The sequence below is a fragment of the Gavia stellata genome, chromosome 5 (genome assembly GCF_030936135.1).
Source record: "Gavia stellata isolate bGavSte3 chromosome 5, bGavSte3.hap2, whole genome shotgun sequence".
In the NCBI taxonomy this organism is placed as follows: Eukaryota; Metazoa; Chordata; class Aves; order Gaviiformes; family Gaviidae; genus Gavia; species Gavia stellata.
The window spans coordinates 7398455-7417881 of record NC_082598.1 but is presented as its reverse complement, the minus strand read 5'-3'; the positions used below and the strand labels follow the sequence as shown (position 1 = coordinate 7417881).

Below are 19427 nucleotides of genomic sequence, written 5' to 3'. Positions count from 1 at the left end.
ACTTATGATGATTTCATAGACAAAGCACAATGATTTAAGAATAAATGCTCTTCTCTGGTAGACTTAGGTAGGATTTGAGTATAATTATCTTCAGTAACAATAGGGAAAACAGGAGATTAAAGACCAAGAATCAGAATAGCTAGATAGTAAGAAAACGCGATTTATTCTACCCCACCACAATGCAGGGTAATCCCCCACAGCTCATCTTCTAAGGGTTGAATCTTTAAAGCTATGTAGGCATCTAAAGATACAGACAGGACCCTAGTGGGATTTTTTTTTTCTTTTAATATCTCATTTGTACCCACCTGAACCTTCAGATGGTGAAATATTTTTTAAAATCTGGCCCTAAAGCCTTGTCTGGCTAATCACTCTAGTCATAAGATTTCTGCTAATTTCCTTGGGAGACTTCTCTAATGAAGCGGGCCTCCTATTACAGCTATCTAGACTAAATTTTCAATTGATTGGTTTCGCCCTATTACCCCTCTGATAGCATAATCTGGCCATCCTAAATATTTCCACCCTTCCTCCATGAAAGGGCTTTCTCAGCTAGTTCTCAGTCTGTCCTTGAATTGACTCTGTTGGTAGTGTAAGATTGAACTGGGCAATGGTGAACTTTTACCATGCAGGTGCCCTTAGAGATGACTGTTTCCCAAGTATCTCTCCTCATTTCAGCTCCTAAATTGTGTTGTTTCTACTCTGTCTTGCCCAGGTGTTAGGTTTATTCTCGAGTTTCAGTAATGTTTTCTCTGTCTCTGCTGATATTTTTAACACTTCCCCATGTCTGTGTCCAGCTATCAGCACTGCATACTTGCCATCACACTCTCTTTACTCAGTTAGCCCCCTTCTCAAAGCTCCCTCCCTGCCTTTCCACCCCAGAGGCCGGACTTACGGATTACTTCAACTTTGTATGTTGCATTGATTTCCCCAACTTTGTTAAACACTCGGCAGGTGTATTTCCCACTATCCTCTGGCTTCAGGTTCTTCAGGTTCAGCGTCCACTTCTTCTTCTTGCTCTCCCCAATCTCTTGGGGCGTGAGGGGCTTATTGTCCTTCAGCCACGTGATGTCAGGCCGTGGGTTCCCGCTGGCCACGCACTTCAGGCGGATGGAGCTGCCGACAGGACGAGCGATCACTCTCCGTCTCATCTTGGCAGGCTGCGTGAACCTTGGCCGGGCTGCAAAAGGCATAAAAATTGACTGTGGTGAGCAAAGGGCATGCAAAGAAGGATACTGCTGTCAAGTGTTATGGCCAAATTTGCTTGAGAGGCACCTGGCATCCCCATACATACCAGTGTATCACTCTCTTTCATATCAGCTCAAACTGATTTCCTTAGAAAGGAGACACCATCCAGCCTGATGCATTTGAATGTCTGCTGGACTGCTATGGCCACCGCATTAACCTTCTGCATAGCACAACCCTGGAATTTCTCAGTGTCTGTAAGGCAACTGCGTCAGACCGTCCCACAAAATAATACCAAAATCACACTATTTTAGCTGAAGGCAAAATGCGGCCCCATAATCACATTATAATTGTTACCATATTCCATACCACAAATGTAAGTCCTTAGCCAAGACCAAAGGAAAAACCTCGGATTCCTGTCAGGCTGACCATTTTCTCAATCTTTTGCTGGTCACTTGAAGCTTCATTTTCTGAAGATGTTTTGCCCCTTAGTTCTCACTGGCTTTAATGGGACTTAAGAAGAGTCAACATCTTTTTAACATGTAGGAAAGTCTTAGAAGTGTGCCAGACTTTCGTACATTGATCTGAACTTAAATGTATGCAATTCATTCAACGTTAATTTATGAAGCATTCACATTGAAAAGCCCAAAGAAGCAAGCAAACAGATGGAAAGACCCAATAAAAAAACCCTCTTGAGTTTGTTATTAGAAGATACCCCATGCCGGTCCATCTCAAAAATGGAGAAGCTGAAACAATAGCTGCTGGTGGACAGAATCATGGGTTAAGATAGTCACCTTGTCTTAGCAAGGAAATCACCAATATTTGTAATGACAGTGACAAGAACACTAGAGAAATGCAAGGTCCCCACCTGGCAAAATCTGAAACATACCCTCGACTGCACCTAACTTTAATTCAGATTATGTCAGAATTCCAGAGGGAAAAGAGGTGGCACCTTTACACCCTAGTAGGTTTACTGACATTGCAGAGAGTTTTCCTATGAAGTCATGAGTTGGTCTAACTAATCAATAGAATGAAAAAGATATTTGCAAAAACTTTTAAGACAGTTGAAACAATAGAACATGATCTGTTGGCCGGCAAAAGCTTGTCTAATAGTATCCTGTAACAAAGAATTCAGAAGAAATTACAAATTTCTTACAGTTACTTTAATTACACAATGCCAGTCCAGGGGCACTTCTAACTGCAGTCTCCTGCTGAGATTAACACCACTTCTGACTCCCACTTGGCACTCTCCCCCTACATCCAAAATACTCTTGCCAAATTCACCTGTCTTCATTTTTTATTTTGGCAAAGCCAGTTTCTCCTCCGAGTCCACTCAGCATTTCCACAACAGGTTTCTCCCCCTGCTTTTGAACCCTATTTCTTGCTTACCATGATCTTACTCTTCAGCCCCAAAGGACAGTCACCCTGCATTTTTTCACTCCCCTGGTAAATCCTCCCTGATCCTTTTCTTGGGATATAAGAGAAATAGGTAATGAGTGGCCTGCTCTGTGGCACACTGGGTTGAATTATGCCCATCAGCCACTGGCCTTCACCAACGGCCACTGGAAAGCCACAACCTCAGTAGCATATAACACACCAAAGCAAGCTGAGAACGTTGTGCTTCAGGTATCAGGGAAGTTAGCTACAGGACGGCACAGTGGGTGTCTCTACCAGAAAGCCCGCTCTGCTGCCCAGGGCTGGGGGCCAGAAGCTCTGGGATGTGCATTATAGTGGAGCTTTGCTGGATGGAGGAGGCTGGTCTGCAGCTTCCTCTCTCCAAGCACTGGGGAACAGCAGCCATTGTCCTCTGAGGTCTGTAAACCTATCCCTTCCTCACCCCCCGGCAGCCTGGCCCAGCATCCCTCCCTCTTGGAAGAAGACACCCTTTGGCATACCCTTCTCTTCAGAGTCCTTTTCTGTAGGGGAAACCATCTGCCTCTGCAGCCTTCCCTTGCCCCCTTGGCTGTCATTTTGCATCCCAGCCATTTCATGTTATTTCAAACTCTTGCTCAGAAATGCTTTACTCTCCGTACAGAGGCTTTCATGTGTAATCTAATGAACCAGAGCAACTCCGGCACTGAAAGTCCTTGCCATGACAGCTGAGCAGCAAGTGTGACATACTAACCCACTCCACAGGTCGTGGTGCGTAAATTGCTGGGTATTCCCTTGGGGGTCTGCTGGAAGAGGAGGCCTCCTCCCAGCAAAAACAATCACCCTCCCAGAGACACAATTAACCCCATCAGAGCTGCACATTGTGTGCAATGACATGCCGAAGTTTAAGTCTGAGCTGAGGGAGACTTGCTGATAAGGGCTGTCATTGTGGAAATTGAGTGAATGTCTGCAAGGTGCATGGAGAGGTTAAGAACCAGCCGTGAAATGGGTCTAAACCCTTATCCTCTACTATGGCAGTAATTTACTCCGAGACCAGGAACTGCAGGTCCAGGTAGGGGTAGATCCTTGCTGGATGGGATTCCTGGGCTGGGATTAACATATGAAAGAGGAGGTTGGAGACAGGACAGTCACACTGCCCATGCGGAGTGAAGAGTCAAGTGAGTGAGGCTAAGCTCTTCCCTTACCTCTTCCCTGCTTCCACAGCAATATTTCAGAAGGACTTGGTGTCCCTGCTCAGTAAGAGCATTGCAAGACAGAAACTCTCTTTTCTCCCAAAAAAGCAGGCCTATAATGTTCCTGGTTTTCCTCCCACCATGACTCCCATGAATCTGCCTGGAGTTTTGCATTCACCCCTCGTACGTTGTTGCCAAGATACATACCAAACTACAGGTAAAGCTAAACTTCTTTGGCTCTGTCTGTCTTTCTTTCTTCTTCTGTTTAAAGAAGGTTAAGTGATTATGTGATCTCAAAAGCTACTCCAGGCGGTGTGCAATATGCTGAAACCAGATCCCATTTACACAGTCCTGAATGTTTCCTTGACAAAAGCTTGAATTGGACAAGTTTAGAAAACCCAGTTAACAAAAAAGGAGAAAGAGAGAGAGACACACACATAAGAGAGAAAAAGAGACCCAGCAAACACAAAGGAGAAAGAGGGAGAAGCAGCAGTGTGAGAGAGGGGCAGAAAGTCTCTTTTGAGTTGGTGCTAGTAAATGTCTGTCCCCGAATCTGTACCATTTACAGAAGTTTTGCTTGCTGGAGTGCCAGCGAAGGCCATTACAAAGTGCCTCTGTGTTATTTATACTTCGCATGCTTGTTCTCCTCCACATCACTTGGCATTTGCTTCATAAACATGAACTGCACATTTATACAGTATAAATTATGCCACACACAAGAGCAAAGGAAAACACAAGTGGGTGGGGACAAAGAGACAGTGTTGTGTACGAGTTCCTTGCTGAAATGCTGTTTACCATGAAGATTTATTCAAACTAATGAAAATTAAATGAAACAGAAAGCTGTCTGCCCAAAGACCTGGGAAGGAATTCAGCAGTCTCTTCTCCCTGCGGGACACCTTGAGGTGCATGGATTAGTCCCAGAGGCTCCTGTCAGACATTGCTCATACAAAGTGAGGTGGTTAGCTAAAATATGTAGTCTGCTGCGGTCCGCCACAATTACCTCCACATAGTGACGGTCAGTACCACTTCAAGCTTTCATGATACTTACACAAAAAAGTGTCATGATATGACTAAGTATTGAATACTTTCAAGTCTTTTGGATAAGAGCTCAGTCAGTTGTGGGAAGACGTGGATGGGGGTATCTACCTTTCCACACATCAGCTCCCTGCTTTTGATGGGGGCAGGACCTCTCCCCAGCGATACCACTCCGTGATAGTAGCTGGAAAGCAAAGTGGAGCTTTTTTTTACCATGCTTCTCCTCTGCCACTTCTCTAGGGCCCAGGACTCTGCAAACACAAACTGCTCCTTCACCTGTTCTCCTCCAGAGACCTGCAGACATCACCGACCCTCCCTGCACACCAGCTCCCACCAGCACTTTGTAGGTGAACACCGCTGGATGGAAATGGCTTGGGGGTGTGTGTGGCCTGTCCCAGCCATTTCCCTGCTTGGGAAGAGGAGACAGGAGGGAGGGAAAGGGGAAAAAGCAGAGGTGCAGGAACACTCTCCAGCACAAAGAAGGACTGGGCCAGGGCAGCACAGAGTAAGACACAATCTGGTATGAGATTGTCAATGCCTAGTAATTTTAGTAGTGCTTGCATCTTTTTTCATAATATTATTGTTGTACTGATCCATCATCCACCAGCTCTACCAGGAGCACATCTGCCATGGCATTCAGTGTCTGCTCCTATCTCCACCAGGGTAATGAAGAGTGGAGAGATGGCAGCTTTTCCTGCTAGCTGCTGAATCCCTCCTGAAGGACTCCTGACCTGTAGTTTATCTAAGCCACCCTTTCTCTAGCTCTAAAATGTTGTCATCCTTTTCCAGAATGCATGGAGGTTACCTTCCCCTCCCAGAGCAAGCTCAGTCTCAGATGAATCTGAAATTCAAAGCTATTATGGCACTGCCTCCTCCAGGTGTGGACTAGACTACATCGCAGCACAGCACATCCCTTGTTTGCCAGCTCCTGAAAAAAACTGGCCTTAGCTCAAGTGGGGACTTATACGGTGAAAGCTTGACAGGTTCCACCCCCACCATTGCTATGAGGTTACTCCCTGGCCATGAATGTGGTACAAAGCCATCTCTGTATTATAAAATTAAAAGGAGGGATGTACTGCAAGAGCAAAATGGAAATGCTGTGCTTCATCCCTCGAGGTCATAAACTCACATCACACTCCTGTCAGTAATGACCAAAAGCTGTTTGGCATCAGCCTGACAGCTAATTGTCCTTCAAGGAGTGCTTGGACCAAACTTTGGACCTGCAAGTCTTGCGGTGATTCAGAACCTGTTCCAAGTAAGATTTTAGCAGTTCCCCAAAGCTCTGCAACAGCATCAAAATCCTATGCTTGAACAGTCCAGGGCTTAGAGAAGTTCATGCAGGTGTCTAAAAGAGAGGGTAATTTTAAAAAATACTCAGCTTTGGCCTAATGCTAATTCTTCTGAAGTGAAGTCAGACCTCCCATTTGCCCTCAGTGGGAGCAGCGTTATGTTGGCACTGAAGGCTTTTGGAATGATTGCTGTAAAAGTCAATATGCCTTTTATAGAGAGTCTATGAAAGCTATAATAGCTGCACATGCAAAAGAAAGTCACTGCCCAGAAAAACAAATGCAAGGGAGAACCATGCTGGGGTACATGGAAGGGGGCCCTAGAGCGGACCATGGGCTGCATTTCGCAGAAGGACCCTTGGATGGGATCCATTCACACCGACGTGTTCAGCTGACGCTCTGTTTATTATTCAACCATCTGTAGGGAGAACTCACTCCAGTCGCTCTGCCTTTCCTTTCCTTCAGCAACAGAGAAACGTGCTGCGTGAACAGCACTGAACCAAGAACCGAGGAAAACCATAAAACATACACTGCTCCTTACCCCATTGCTTCCCAGAATGATCTTCATATTCTCCATTGGAGCCTTCAGGTACCTGGCTATCCTTTCCTGAGCTGGCATCATCTGCAAAGGAGAGGAAAGGGAAGATGTTAAGATCTTCTGCAGCGCAGCAGTACAATAACAAGAGTTTGCATTTCCTCCTGGAGGCACCATGAAGCTGAAACACACTCAACGCACATTTGGCATCCACATCCTGGCACTTACAGCCTGGCCAGTTTAATGAACAATTTAGTTTGCTGCTTTATGAGCTTTTCGGCAGGCTACCAAAGCAATGGGAGATTAATCAATGTTTCCATTAATAGCTGACAAAAGCCTCTTTGTTTATGTTTACAGGTTGCTGTTCCCTAGGAGGAGCTGATCTGTTGTACCTTCTATGCAAATAATGGTATAAATCAAAATTACAGACAATTAAACCGAGGAGGTGGGGTAAGACTTATGTGATCAATCACACAGAGCACAAGCAGTGAAATTAAGGCCACTAATTCGCCTTTCAGTTTCCGTACAAAATCAGAAAAGCAAGCAGGTCTGGGGTCAAATGAGCCCTCAAGGGATGCTAAATGCAAAGCTATGGCTGGAGAAAGCAATATTGAATTCAAAAGCTGTTTGCTGTTTGTTTTTTTTTTAATTAAGACCACCCATCCACCTGTATTGACAACACACCACTTTGTCCCTTATCACTCTATTTGTCTATACCACTACCACAGAGCAGCATCAAGTCTCAACTCTGTGCCCTGTACTGCTGGGAGGAATAGAAATCACCACAAGCTGAACCCCCCGTCTCTCCAGCAGCCCCCACCTCAAATTGTCACTGTGATTCGGCCACCTACAAGGTCTCCACGAGGGCCGAGGGAGCAGGAGAGTGCCCTGAGCCTCCTTCTGTAACCCAGGAGATGCTGGTGGCCTCACACCTCTGCAGTGCCCAGATGTGAAGTTTTTTCCTCCTCCAGTAAAAGCCCGACCACTATTGCACAAGCACTCAGCTCAGAGCATCCTCTCAGAGCGATGCATCGCACCAGGAGGGAGGTCCACCTGAGGGACTTTGGGCACCTACAGGTGACGGCGCAGCAAAGTATGGCTCTTCCAAGGCTACTTCTGTGCTCTACAGGTGGCACAGCCCCATGTGGCAGCTGAATTTGAGGTGAAGACCTTGATCAAGAGCTACTCAGCTCCTAGCTAAGTGCACTGAAGTATGTGAAGTTTGATTTTCAGAGATAGGTCAGGCGAAGGCTGGGAAAAAGTTCACCTTAATAAGAAACTGTTCTGCAATGGTGTAAAAAAAAAAAAAAATTAAGAGAAGTGAAAACATCTGACCTAGGGAATTAATCCCTCCAAAAGCCTAACTCCTAAAACCCATAAGAAAAACGTCTCATGAGCAAAAGAGAGGAAATTTCTTGCTGTAATCTCTGTGGCTGGGAGGAAAAACTTATCTCATCTTATATATGAGCATGCCCCCCCCCCCCCAACATACAAATAGTAGAGTTGCTCTTTACACTTGTTTTAGAAGTTGGGTTGTGCTTAAACAGTGCTTGGTGCATAAACTTGTGTGCAGTCTTTGTGTGAGAAGAACGTGTGTTTAACCCCATCCTGACCCTAGTTTCCACTATTTCGGAAAATCATCCCATCTCTTCAGCACGGGGCATTTTATGCTGACACATGCTCCAATCTCGTTTGCCGCTGTCCCTTAAGCAGAGAGGCTGCAATGCCGTATGGGTTTGTCCCCTCTCGCCCCTGACAGATTTTTCCCTTCTCTTTGTGGTTACTTCGGCACGGTTTCCCCCGGAGGTATGTGCAGCTGTCACTTCGAGGGGAAAAGAAAACTTTCAGAGCAGCAGCACGCTGTGCTCTTACTTCGGCAGCTCACTCCAGCTGACTGCCCCTTCCCACCTCCCTCTCGTCCTCCATCCATCGCTGGAAACCCAGAGGCTTTCCCAGGGGCTCCAGCCAGCTCCCAGCCCAAACCACAGGGAAACCATGTGAAACGCAGTCACACTCAGGAAACATCAATTCTCGTGCAGTGCTGTGAGTGCAAACGTACTGTCCAGGCTCCGCCGAGGCTGGCCTGCAGCCTGCGTTACAGAGGAGACGAGTAACCCATGTGCTGCGTTTTACAAATACATTTTTACAGCCTTGGCAAACCGAATGCGAGGAATACAAATAGACACATTATATATGATGGCTTGCATATGACAGATTGTCTCCTTTCAGTCAAAATACTGAACTGATTCTCTTCTGGCACTTGTACAGCTTTTCACATAAATATCAGTAGGGCTACAAAAGAAATCTTGGATGCTCTCTGCCAGAGAGCTTAGTAAATCCCTTAGCACAATTAGAAAAATGTATTAAGTAACAGAGAAGAAAGAAAAACTGTGGTCAGATATGTAGGATTCCTGCCCATTGTTAACTGCCGAATATCTTAAAAGTGGTTAAGACGTTTAAGTGGCGATGTTCTGTCAATTATATCTTAATCCTACTCAGCTTGATGTACAAAGAGCAGTATATCCTCCCTTGCCTCCTGCCTCATGTTACAGTATGTCAGGCCATGTGCGCTCCTCCTGCCTACACACAAGGACTGACTGGCGTTCTCAACACCTCTTGACACGCTGCCAAGCTTTTGATGTAAGTAAAATTGCTCTGAATTTGTTTGATCCTTTGAAGATGCTTCTTCGGTTGTTATCCTGCCAAATCGCAAACCTGCGGAGTAACCTACCAAACCGAGAAAAAATCATTTTGCGGGCAAGAGACCAGGATAACTAATGTCACCGTGCTGAGCCTATGAAACAGATAATTTGGTGGAAGAGCAAGACTGAAGTAAATAACTGCATGCACTTAGACATGTTGTTTTAGACCCACTGGAACCGGTTTTACTTTTGTTAGGAATGTGGTAACGTTAACAACAACACATAGCAGAAGTCTCGGTGGTGGTGGGGAAATGTCATAAACATGGAAACTCATGTAGAGCAAAACTACTCCTTCCCATCCCCAGAGCTGCACACTGGGTGAGGGATGTTACAGCAGCCTCCATCCCAGCTGCAACATGCAGTGAATTGGGCTCCTACCTTCAGTGTGACCGTATTTGAAGGAACTCACACTTGAGAAGTGTAGGAAAAAGGCTGATTCATGAGATCCAGAAATTGGATGAAACTCATTTTGGGAAGATTCCATGAAGCCCGTGAATCTCCAGTCAAACCTAAAAGTGTGAGTGAGGCAGCAGAATAGCCAGTAATATAACAATAAAGCGTTAACCTGGGACGTGAGTGACCCAGGGTCAAGTCCCTCTTCTGCTCTGTTCAGAGAAGGGTTCGAAGCTCCCCTGTTGTACCTTGGGTGAGTGTCTTAAGGTCTGAACTGTGGTCTCAGAGAGCCAAAAAAGAGCTTATTATTACATAAAGTGGAAGACCACTGTGGGAGACAGGTATCTCAGAAACACTCTTAGGATGGAAGACCCCTGTCTAATTCAGATATCACCAAGATTTTACTTCCACCTGCTCCATCCAAAGTTAGTACTGCAAACTGCATGGAAAGAATCTGTCTCTCCCTGTTTTGAAGAACTTTCTTTTTTTTTTAATTTTAATATCAAGTGGTTTCCTAGGGTAGGGAAACACTTTTGTAGTTGTTCTAGTCCCTGTGCTAGCAAGGATGGATATCTTTCTGTACCACAAACACACTTTGGTCAGCCTACTCACTCCTAGGGAGGCATCTGTGACACTGAAAGCAGAGCCAAATTTCCTGAAAGTCCAGAGGCATCTGTTTCAGCCCAAACCTGCAGCCTGAATCCTGGTTAATAGTGCCAGATCTGAAGACCTGCTATGTGCATTTCACCCCAAGCTTTCCAAATGCAACTGGCCTGGCAATATTCTTATTAGACGGAAATTGGACCTGAAAAAACAAGCCACATTCAGGTATGTATGACCAGCATACAAAACGATGAGTTAGTAGCAGAAATGACATGAGTCTTAGCTGTATTCAAAAATGACCTAATAAGCCGATTGCTTACTCATGCTCTTGTCACCTCCCACAGAGGCAGGCAGGTCAGGGTGATAAGTGCATACAAAAAAATCAGCCTGCAGCCAAAGGGCAGCAGGGACCAGCTATGCAGCATTGCCAGCTTTGCTGCCAGTGGATTACCGCAAGAGGCAGTGCTAAGAAGGAGGAGCTGCTGAAGTTTCCTACAAGCTCCCTTTTCTGTGACCTACATTGGAAGGTCATCCTGTACTGGACTTCTTGGACAGTATCACAGGCTTAGGAGAGCAGCCAGTTGGAAGACGAAGTGGAAAACCTGCCTTGAAAAATAATCACCGACTAATTTTATGTCACGAGTATCTGAGACTAAGAAAACATATACATGATTTAGGTGTCCTCACTGTACAGTTTGGTTCCATGATGTTACAAGGCATGCTGGCTGGTCAAGAAACCTGAAGTGGAAGGCTCTTGTATCATGTCAGGTGATAGACTCGGGACACATGGGAAAAACTCATGTAGCCCCTTCCCTTCCAAATACCGCACCTGGCCATACCAGAGAGGGGCAGGATGGATCCAGAGGCATCAGCCCATTGTTCAGGAATGTCACCCCAGTGGCATGATCCCCAGCTGCTCTCCAGCCATTGCCTCTCTCTTCTTTCAGGATCTCATTCCAAGCTGGCTTCTAGGTCTGTGATGCCACAGGACTGAGATGCTGGTGCTGTGCTGGGGAAGTGTGTGGTGGGGCTGAAAGGGGTGGTCGTGGGATTGGTTTTGCAGGAGACTTGATACATCCGAGTGTACGAAGCCCTGATTACCAGTCCTGACATTATGAGCCAAATTGCCCTTTCTCACCTCAGAAAGCACGATGCTCTATGCATATTGCCTGCCATGTGTCTTTTTGGTCTACCCCCTGTCCCAAAGCAGGCTGGATATCTGCAGAAAAAGGTTTTCTGTATGTAAGTCCATTAATTGACAAAGGACTTTAGGGATCCTATGGGACAAAGAGTGCCGCGTAAGCGTGGTATAGTTAATGTTTATTACCATAGCAGAATTGTTCCATCCCCTCTTAAAAGTTAAAACAAATGGAAAATTCTGCGTAACGGTCCAGCTCTGAGAGAAACTGATGGGAAATATTCACAGGCTGTTACCAAGCCAGGGTCCAATTTTATTTACCCACAGACTCTCCATGAAGGCTTCGTGTCTTAGCCAAACGGGTATGACTGGTTTTCAGGCCAATACTACGTGCTGAGCATCCATCCCTGAGTCAAAACAACAGCCCAGTTTTTGAAGCAAAAATGTAGCCATAGTATTTCTCTATGATTCACAAAGTTGCTTTAATTTGTTATAATGCAAGGCCCATCCCTGCTCTGACTTGATGGGACCAGCTTTGGAGTCTTTGATGTCAGACGCCTTGAAAGCCCCATTTCACAGATGAGCCAGCTTTGCATAAATAAACAAAGTGACCTCTGAACTGGAGCCTGAGACCTGAGCACACTTCAAAGCACTGGGGGAGGCAACGGAGGGGCAACGGGGAATGAAGCGATCAGCATGCATCATTAAGGCAGCCCCCGCTCAACGCTGCCGCAGAACAAGGGGTGTAAATAAAAGGAGGGAGGCAAGCAGGGAGGGAGTGAAATGAGGGGGAAAGTGATGTAATCCAGTCAGGCTTGAACAATTATAATAAGGCCTTCTCCCATGGATGAATGGAAGAGATCTCTCTGAACTCCAGCTCTAAGAACTGACTCTCGCGTTTACCCAGATTCATCATATTCGCCCATCATATTTGCTCCCCAACGTCCTTCACTGCTGCAGATGTCTAGTGAGTGACAAAACACAAGGTGCTTGTGGGAGGTGGGTCTTGGGCCTTCCTAGGAGTTAAATCAGAATTTGTTCTGCTGAGCCTAACCAGTAAAACTCAGGGGGGGAACACACCATAAACTTAGACAAGGACGTGATTGGACTTATTTTTCAGTAGTCCTGATGGTGCAGTAGATAGAAGATAAACACATATGAAAGTAAGTACGATCTGAAAAAGTAGGTCTCTGCAGTTTACCTCGGATAAATTCAGGATTTCCTGTAATACTTGCTGGAATTTAAGGGGAAACACAAGGGAAAGATCATTCTGTACTTTGTTTTAGGCAGTCTTCTGCTACCCTGACTGGTTCATCTGATGCCCAGATGAATGGTCCATGAGGTATACATGTAGGGAGGCAGTAACAACGTTATCACTGGGTTTGCGGGGATTAAGGCACTTGCTTTCCCCAGATCTCCTTAATGTGGATTAACACTCCAGCTTTCACAAGAATTTCAGCGGGTATTAACCCCCAATGGCCAGGGAAATACATCCCAACCTACTGGCTAGCACATGATTTCCATCTGAAAGCTACCACTGCCAGCTGCCAGGATTTTAATGCTCGTCTTGTGATATTTGGGATGTTTCTGAAGGACCTTGATCCTGGCAAATGACTGCTTGAGAATCTAAATTTTTTTGTTATTGAATAACAATTCTTAACATCTGTGATTGTAAAGAAGAACTGTACACAAATATACTCCAAAAGCTTGGAGGAAAAGGAAGAAAAAACTCATTTTGGAGATCTTGTGATTTTTCAGCTTGTTTTGTGGTTTTGCGAGGTCTGAATTACGGCTTCAGGACCCTTGTGACTAGTGATCCATAGATGAATCCAAGGCCGATTTGAAATCATGAAAAAGATTAAGATGCAAAGTCCTCCTCTTGACTAATTCTGAATTTCCTCCCATCATTGAGGTCTAATTTAGCAAGCCTCCTCTCTGAAGGCTCCTTTCTGCCAGAGGCAGACAGGACAAAACTCCAATGAACTCATCCCACTAACACAAACCTGGTGTAAATCTAGATACTATTTATTTTGAATGTTTTTCATAGTTCCTCCATCAATGCTTCATCTCATGTTCACCATTCCTTAACTTGCTTACTATATTAACAGTGTCACATACTGTATTAACAGTGCTGATGCTATGAAAAGACAGGAAATGTGTTTAGAATTTATTTGGAAGGGCACAGTGAAAGCAAAGGGATCAGGAATATTTGGAGGGAAGAAAAAAGATCTCATGGAGGAAACCCCTCTCCTTGGGCCCAGCCAAACAAAACCCCTCAAGATGAAAAAGAAGAAACCCACTCAGAAGAGCACATAGCCAAGGAACACTCTACTTTTCTCAAAAAAAAAAACCCAAAAGCCAAAAAACCAACACAAACTGAAAGGTTACTGGCAGAGAATTTGCCTCTGTAATGGGCACTGAAGACTTTACTGCTTACTGCCTTTGACTTCAATTGGGCCAAAAATAACCAGAGGTATTGATACTAGAATTTCCTGAAAATAAAACTAAAAAATGTTTGTGTTAGTGGCTTTTTTAGTATTTTCAGCTCTGGCCATTTTCATGAGAATTTCCATGCAAAAATTTTCATGGATTTCGCTTCAGCCCCAGCACTGGCAATCTCTCTGTAAGCAGGATGCTTTGCAAAAGAAACGTTTGCAGCCCACCTGCCTCCTGAAACACTGGAGAGGCTCCACAGACCAAAGCCCTGACTGGGGAGTGAAGAAACAAGACTTCTGCCCCTAGCTAGGTCAGTAACTCACATTTTTAAGTTATGATGATATACAGGCCCATCCTATTACTTGTAGATGACAAAGCTCTTAATTGGTGGTTATTGCTGCATCCCACATCTCAACACACAGGTGAACATATATCAGAAGTGACTGCTTAAAGACCAAAGACTTAACTGCCTTCAACAGAATGAAAGAAGGAGGGACTATGGGGTAGCATAGACATATCAGAGCCAGTTATTTTACTGGCTGGTACCAATCTAGCTCCAACAGCACAGGCAAACCGGTCCTACTTCTCTGGAGAGTTTTAACAGCACACAGAGAATGTAGCACTGCTGTGCATAAGCTGTTACCGGCATTTTTACCACCAAGTCCTTCTTAATACTGCAGTCTCTGCTAGGAGTCCAACACAGACATATCCCTGCTCCGTAGTCTTGCATATGACTAAAGAATGCTGTGGTTTATTGTTTGGGCTTGATTAAAAAACGTTGGTATGGAAAGGGATCACATATTTCCTTAGAGAGGTAAATGTGTAAGGTGGAGAGATGGAACTTCAGAAAAGTGGGATATTTTAGGCATATAAAGGGATTAATACGCAAATAATAAGATGGAAAATGAGAGTATGCAAATTGAACATATGTGAAACCTTCTCAAGAGGGGCATCTGCTAGGCTATGGAATAGCCACCCAGAAGAAGAGAAAGAAGTTCTATTTCGTAGAATCATAGAATCATTTAGGTTGGAAAAGACCTTTAAGATCATCAAGTCCAACCATTAACCTAACACTGCCAAGTCCCACTAAACCATGTCTCTAATTGCCACATCTACACATTGTTTAAATACCTCCAGGGATGGTGACTCAACCACTTCCCTGGGCAGCCTGTTCCAATGCTTGACAACCCTTTTGGTGAAGAAGTTTTTCCTAATATCCAATCTAAACCTCCCCTGGCACAACTTGAGGCCATTTCCTCTTCTCCTATCACTTCTCACTTGGGAGAAGAGACCAGCACCCACCTCTCTACAACCCCCTTTCAGGTAGTTGTAGAGAGCAATAAGGCCCCCCCCCCCCCGAGCCTCCTTTTCTTCAGACTGAACAATCCCAGTTCCCTCAACCGCTCCTCATCAGACTTGTGCTCCAGACCCCTCACCAGCTTCGTCGCCCTTCTCTGGACACGCTCCAGCACCTCAATGTCCTTCTTGTAGTGAGGGGCCCAAAACTGAACACAGGATTCGAGGTGCGGCCTCACCAGCGCCGAGTACAGGGGCACGATCACCTCCCTGCTCCTGCTGGCCACACTATTTCTGATACAGGCCAGGATGCCGTTGGCCTTCTTGGCCACCTGGGCACACTGCTGGCTCATATTCAGCTGGCTGTCAACCAATACCCCCACGTCCTTTTCCACCAGGCAGATTTCCAGCCTCAATCTTTGGAACATTTAAAATTATAATGGTCCAACTATGGCTGAATTAGAGATTTTACAAATCCATTTGCCAAAGTTGGCTCATCTAGTTCCCAAAGAGAGCTTTAGTAACTCCTTCACTGTTACTGTGAATACAGTGTGATAGATAGATAAGAATGAAAAGGCACAACAGAAAAGGATGTTAATGAAAAAGGAGTCCTTGAAGACCATAAAAAATTTCTGTATTGGCTATACCTATACAGAGGAACTTTGGAGCTCTTCTGAGCTCCTGCATGAAGCTCTTCTGAGTCCTGATGAGACCTGTGCATATCATGTTCATCTCTCTCCTCCCCTTCTTCGTCCCCATGACTCGGCATCTGGTTCAGATCTGCACCTACTTTATAACTCTTTCTCCCCTTCCTTCTCCAACCACTTTCCATAAAGCTATGGAGGGAGAAGCCTTCCTGAAGGTTTAGTTCTTCCCTTGCTCCTTGTGGTCTATTGCTATACCCACAGAGCTCAGAAAGTCATCTGAGACACATTCTCAGTCATGGCACATCTGCACATAGGGATGCTCCAGCTCCTGCTGTAACCACACAAAGAACCACAGGAGAAATGGCTGGAGCTTTTCACTGAACCACTGCCATTCCCTGGCCTACCATTATAACAATTACATTACAAAAGCAATCACAGGCCTTCCGCCATGCCGACTCCTACAGACACCAGGACCTCCCGCCTGACTTCAGGTCTCCATTCCACAGGGGGCAAGAAAACAATTCTTCCTTCTTTGTTGTTGTTGTTGAGGTTACTTTTTTTATCAGCATGCTCCAGCACACACAGACAGCGTCCCGGAGAGCTCTGCACCACAGGCACCAGTCTGCGGTTATATTCTTGATCTACTACTGGAGAGGATGAAAGGGAGAAGAAATCAGAGAACAAGATGAGTGGTTAGGCTTCTGCCTTGTCACCAGCCCTTTCTGAGCATGAAATAGCAGCACCAGAAAGACAGCAATTACCAACCAGCCATTCCAGACCTTGAACAAATTGATAATATTTCCCAGTATTTTTTAAATGTTTAAATGTTACCATGATAGTCTCAAGGATTTCTTAGGGAAAGGTTCACAGTATATTAGACGTTCACACACAACACAAAAGACACATCCTGTTTAAAGTGTTTACCGCCTAGGTAGTGCAGGCACGGAGTGGATATCACATATATTAAGATTCCTCAAGAAACATACTTTTTAGCATCCACCCATTTTGGCCTAGTGGGGGAATGATGGGGGTCTTGTACTTTCGCAGAGTTGAGAAGCAAAGCTTCATTTATAACACCAATCAGCCTATCTGCATTTATAACAATTTTATTGCATTTATTATTTATAATAATAAATCATTATTTGTTTACTTATTTATTACATTATTTAGTTTCTTATAGTAAGTTTACAAACATTGGGAAGAACTATGTGATTTTAATTATTATCTGACAAATAAAGACATTGAAATAGTCCTTACTTTAGAAACCTAACTCTAGTGCCCAAGTAAGGAGTAAGAACGAAAAGAAGGTCAGGTTGACATCTACCTCTCCTTCCTGACTGCAGAAGAGATGATGGAGGGGGCCTCAGCCACGTACTGTGGGTGCCAAAATCGAGGTGGTATGAACACACCACCCAAGAACATAGGCCAAAATTCCATCTTCAACAATCCTAAATTGCTTAGGGCTGGGGGAGGGAGGCATGCCACTGAAAGGACTAATGCAAGGTTAATGATAAGAAGAAGATTACAGCAGAGCCGAGGATAAACTGATAAGACCTGGCTCTCAGCCTTCTGTTTTAACCACTATGCAGCTGCTGTTCCCCATAAAGTTATACCTCTATTACTCCCCTTCCTAGTAGCACTGATCGATGTTTATTATTTCCTTCACTGAGATGTGTAGGAACAGCATTGATACATGTTCTACCTCCCTGAATGTTCACGTGGTCAAAAGAGTCAGCACAAAGAAATTTCCAGAGGGGTTGGAAGGAAAGAGAGGTCATATATGTCAGTGACTGAGTACAGGAATTATTTTTGGATGGCATTTATAATCAAACAAAAATAATCAATCGTACAATCCTGTCCCTTCCAAACACTGAGTTAATTCCTTAGTGTGGAATTACCCAATCCATCATGATGAACTGGGAATTGCAATACTGGACTTTACAGACAGGAATGTGGATCCAGCTGTTTCTTCAACACCAGTATGAAAATTATTGAAACATTCTTTATGGGCTTACATATTTCATAGTCTTCTGTAGAAAAGTAAAAATATCTCTTGTGGAAGAAAATGAAACTTCCTATGCAGTATGACAATTACCAAATGAAACAAACTCTCAGAGAGGACTGCTGCTTAACATCTTTAATGGGAAAAGCGAGCCCCATGTGTGTTTGCCTGAGGCAAAAAATCACACCTCATCAAGATCCATCATTAGCCTATTATGTTTTAACTTTGATTTCAAGAAATAACAGCACCCATAAGTGGTAAAAGTGTTAAGAAATCAACAGAGGATGACAATTTTTAATTGGACATTACAGAACATATAAAAATCTCAGTATCATCTAAGATGTTAGTTATATTCAGTAAGGCACAAAATGTTGTTACGGAATCCTTCCTCTCAGATTTCAGAAGTAAGGAGAACTATTTCAGAAAACAGTCTGTATATGTAATAAATACGGATTTAAAAAAATATGTCATTTGCAGCTGTCAGCCCCTCAACAGCCACCAACCTATGACTATATACTCAAATATCTTTTGATAAATAGACTTTCTAAAGGACAGGTAAAGCACTAAGACAGAAAGTACAGAAAAGGCATTTGAAAGGGTAGAGAGGAAAAACAAATTTTTGCTTACTTTTTTTTTTAACTTAGATTTATCTTTTATTAACAAACTGATATGCGGTAGTGTAATAGCAATATGGCAGCGGTGTGACCTCTCTGACTGCTATACTTTATAGCTTGACAAGAAGCTAACAAAATTGAGATTTTTGGGATCCAGCCATGAAAGACAGAAAGTAGCCTCAGTGTCTGATGATGTCAAGCCTTTCAACATTGCCCCCATATGCGTTTAAATACATAATTTTATTAGTGAAGTGCCATACACCTTCTACATAATGTTCAATGAACGATACATGTATCTCTGGGTCACTGTCAGACTAATAATAAACTGGTTTAAGTAGCAAAATGTTACCACCTTCACAATTCTGTCCAAAAACAACTCTGGACAAGTGGCAATTTTGTTGGCTCCCAAAACAAATGGAATACTTGGCACCCTACCTAACGTGAGGATTACAGTATATTACATGGGATAATATCGGCCTATGTCTCACCAAAATGAAACCTAACCTAATTACTTGGAGTAAATTATAGCTTTCCATGTGGGGTAAAACACAAATTGTAAAAACGGTAGCTCCACAATTAAATGTATAATCCCAATGCTGTCATTACAAATTTCTAAAGCATACTTAAAACCAATGACTAGTGTAGTGCAGTCATTTCTGTGGCATGGAATTAAATTCCCTTCTGTTTTTTGCTTTTTTTTTTTTTAAATGTCTGTTCTCGCACATGACCAGCAATGTATGAGAACAACAGCCAGCATAGGACCAGAAAGGACCAGAGACAGAAGCTACCTAAGAAAACACGTGAAACCCAAGGTTATTTTAGGTAGAATTCAACAGCTTTTGGGTGCTCAGTCGCAAAGTTACTGCATTTTTTGGAGAGTGAGGGTACAGCTCCCCCCAACAACTCAGAACCCTCTACAGTCAGAGACGCAATGCACCCCATGTTAGCGCACTTCATACCTTGAACCTCTTCTAAAGGCTTCACTGAGATGAAGAAA

The 19427-nt window shown here is 44.1% G+C and overlaps 1 protein-coding gene across 2 annotated transcripts in view; it reads right to left on the bottom strand.

The window, feature by feature from the left end:
* FGFRL1 (fibroblast growth factor receptor like 1) overlaps positions 1-19427 on the bottom strand; it is a 177664-nt gene that overhangs the window by 6868 nt on the left and 151369 nt on the right. For both annotated transcript variants that reach the window (XM_059818041.1, XM_059818042.1), the window contains exons 4-5: positions 6606-6686; positions 890-1174 (exon numbers count right to left, since the gene is read on the bottom strand). In XM_059818041.1, coding sequence (XP_059674024.1) covers positions 890-1174; positions 6606-6686 — 366 coding nt within the window. The remainder of the gene's footprint in view (positions 1-889; positions 1175-6605; positions 6687-19427) is intronic.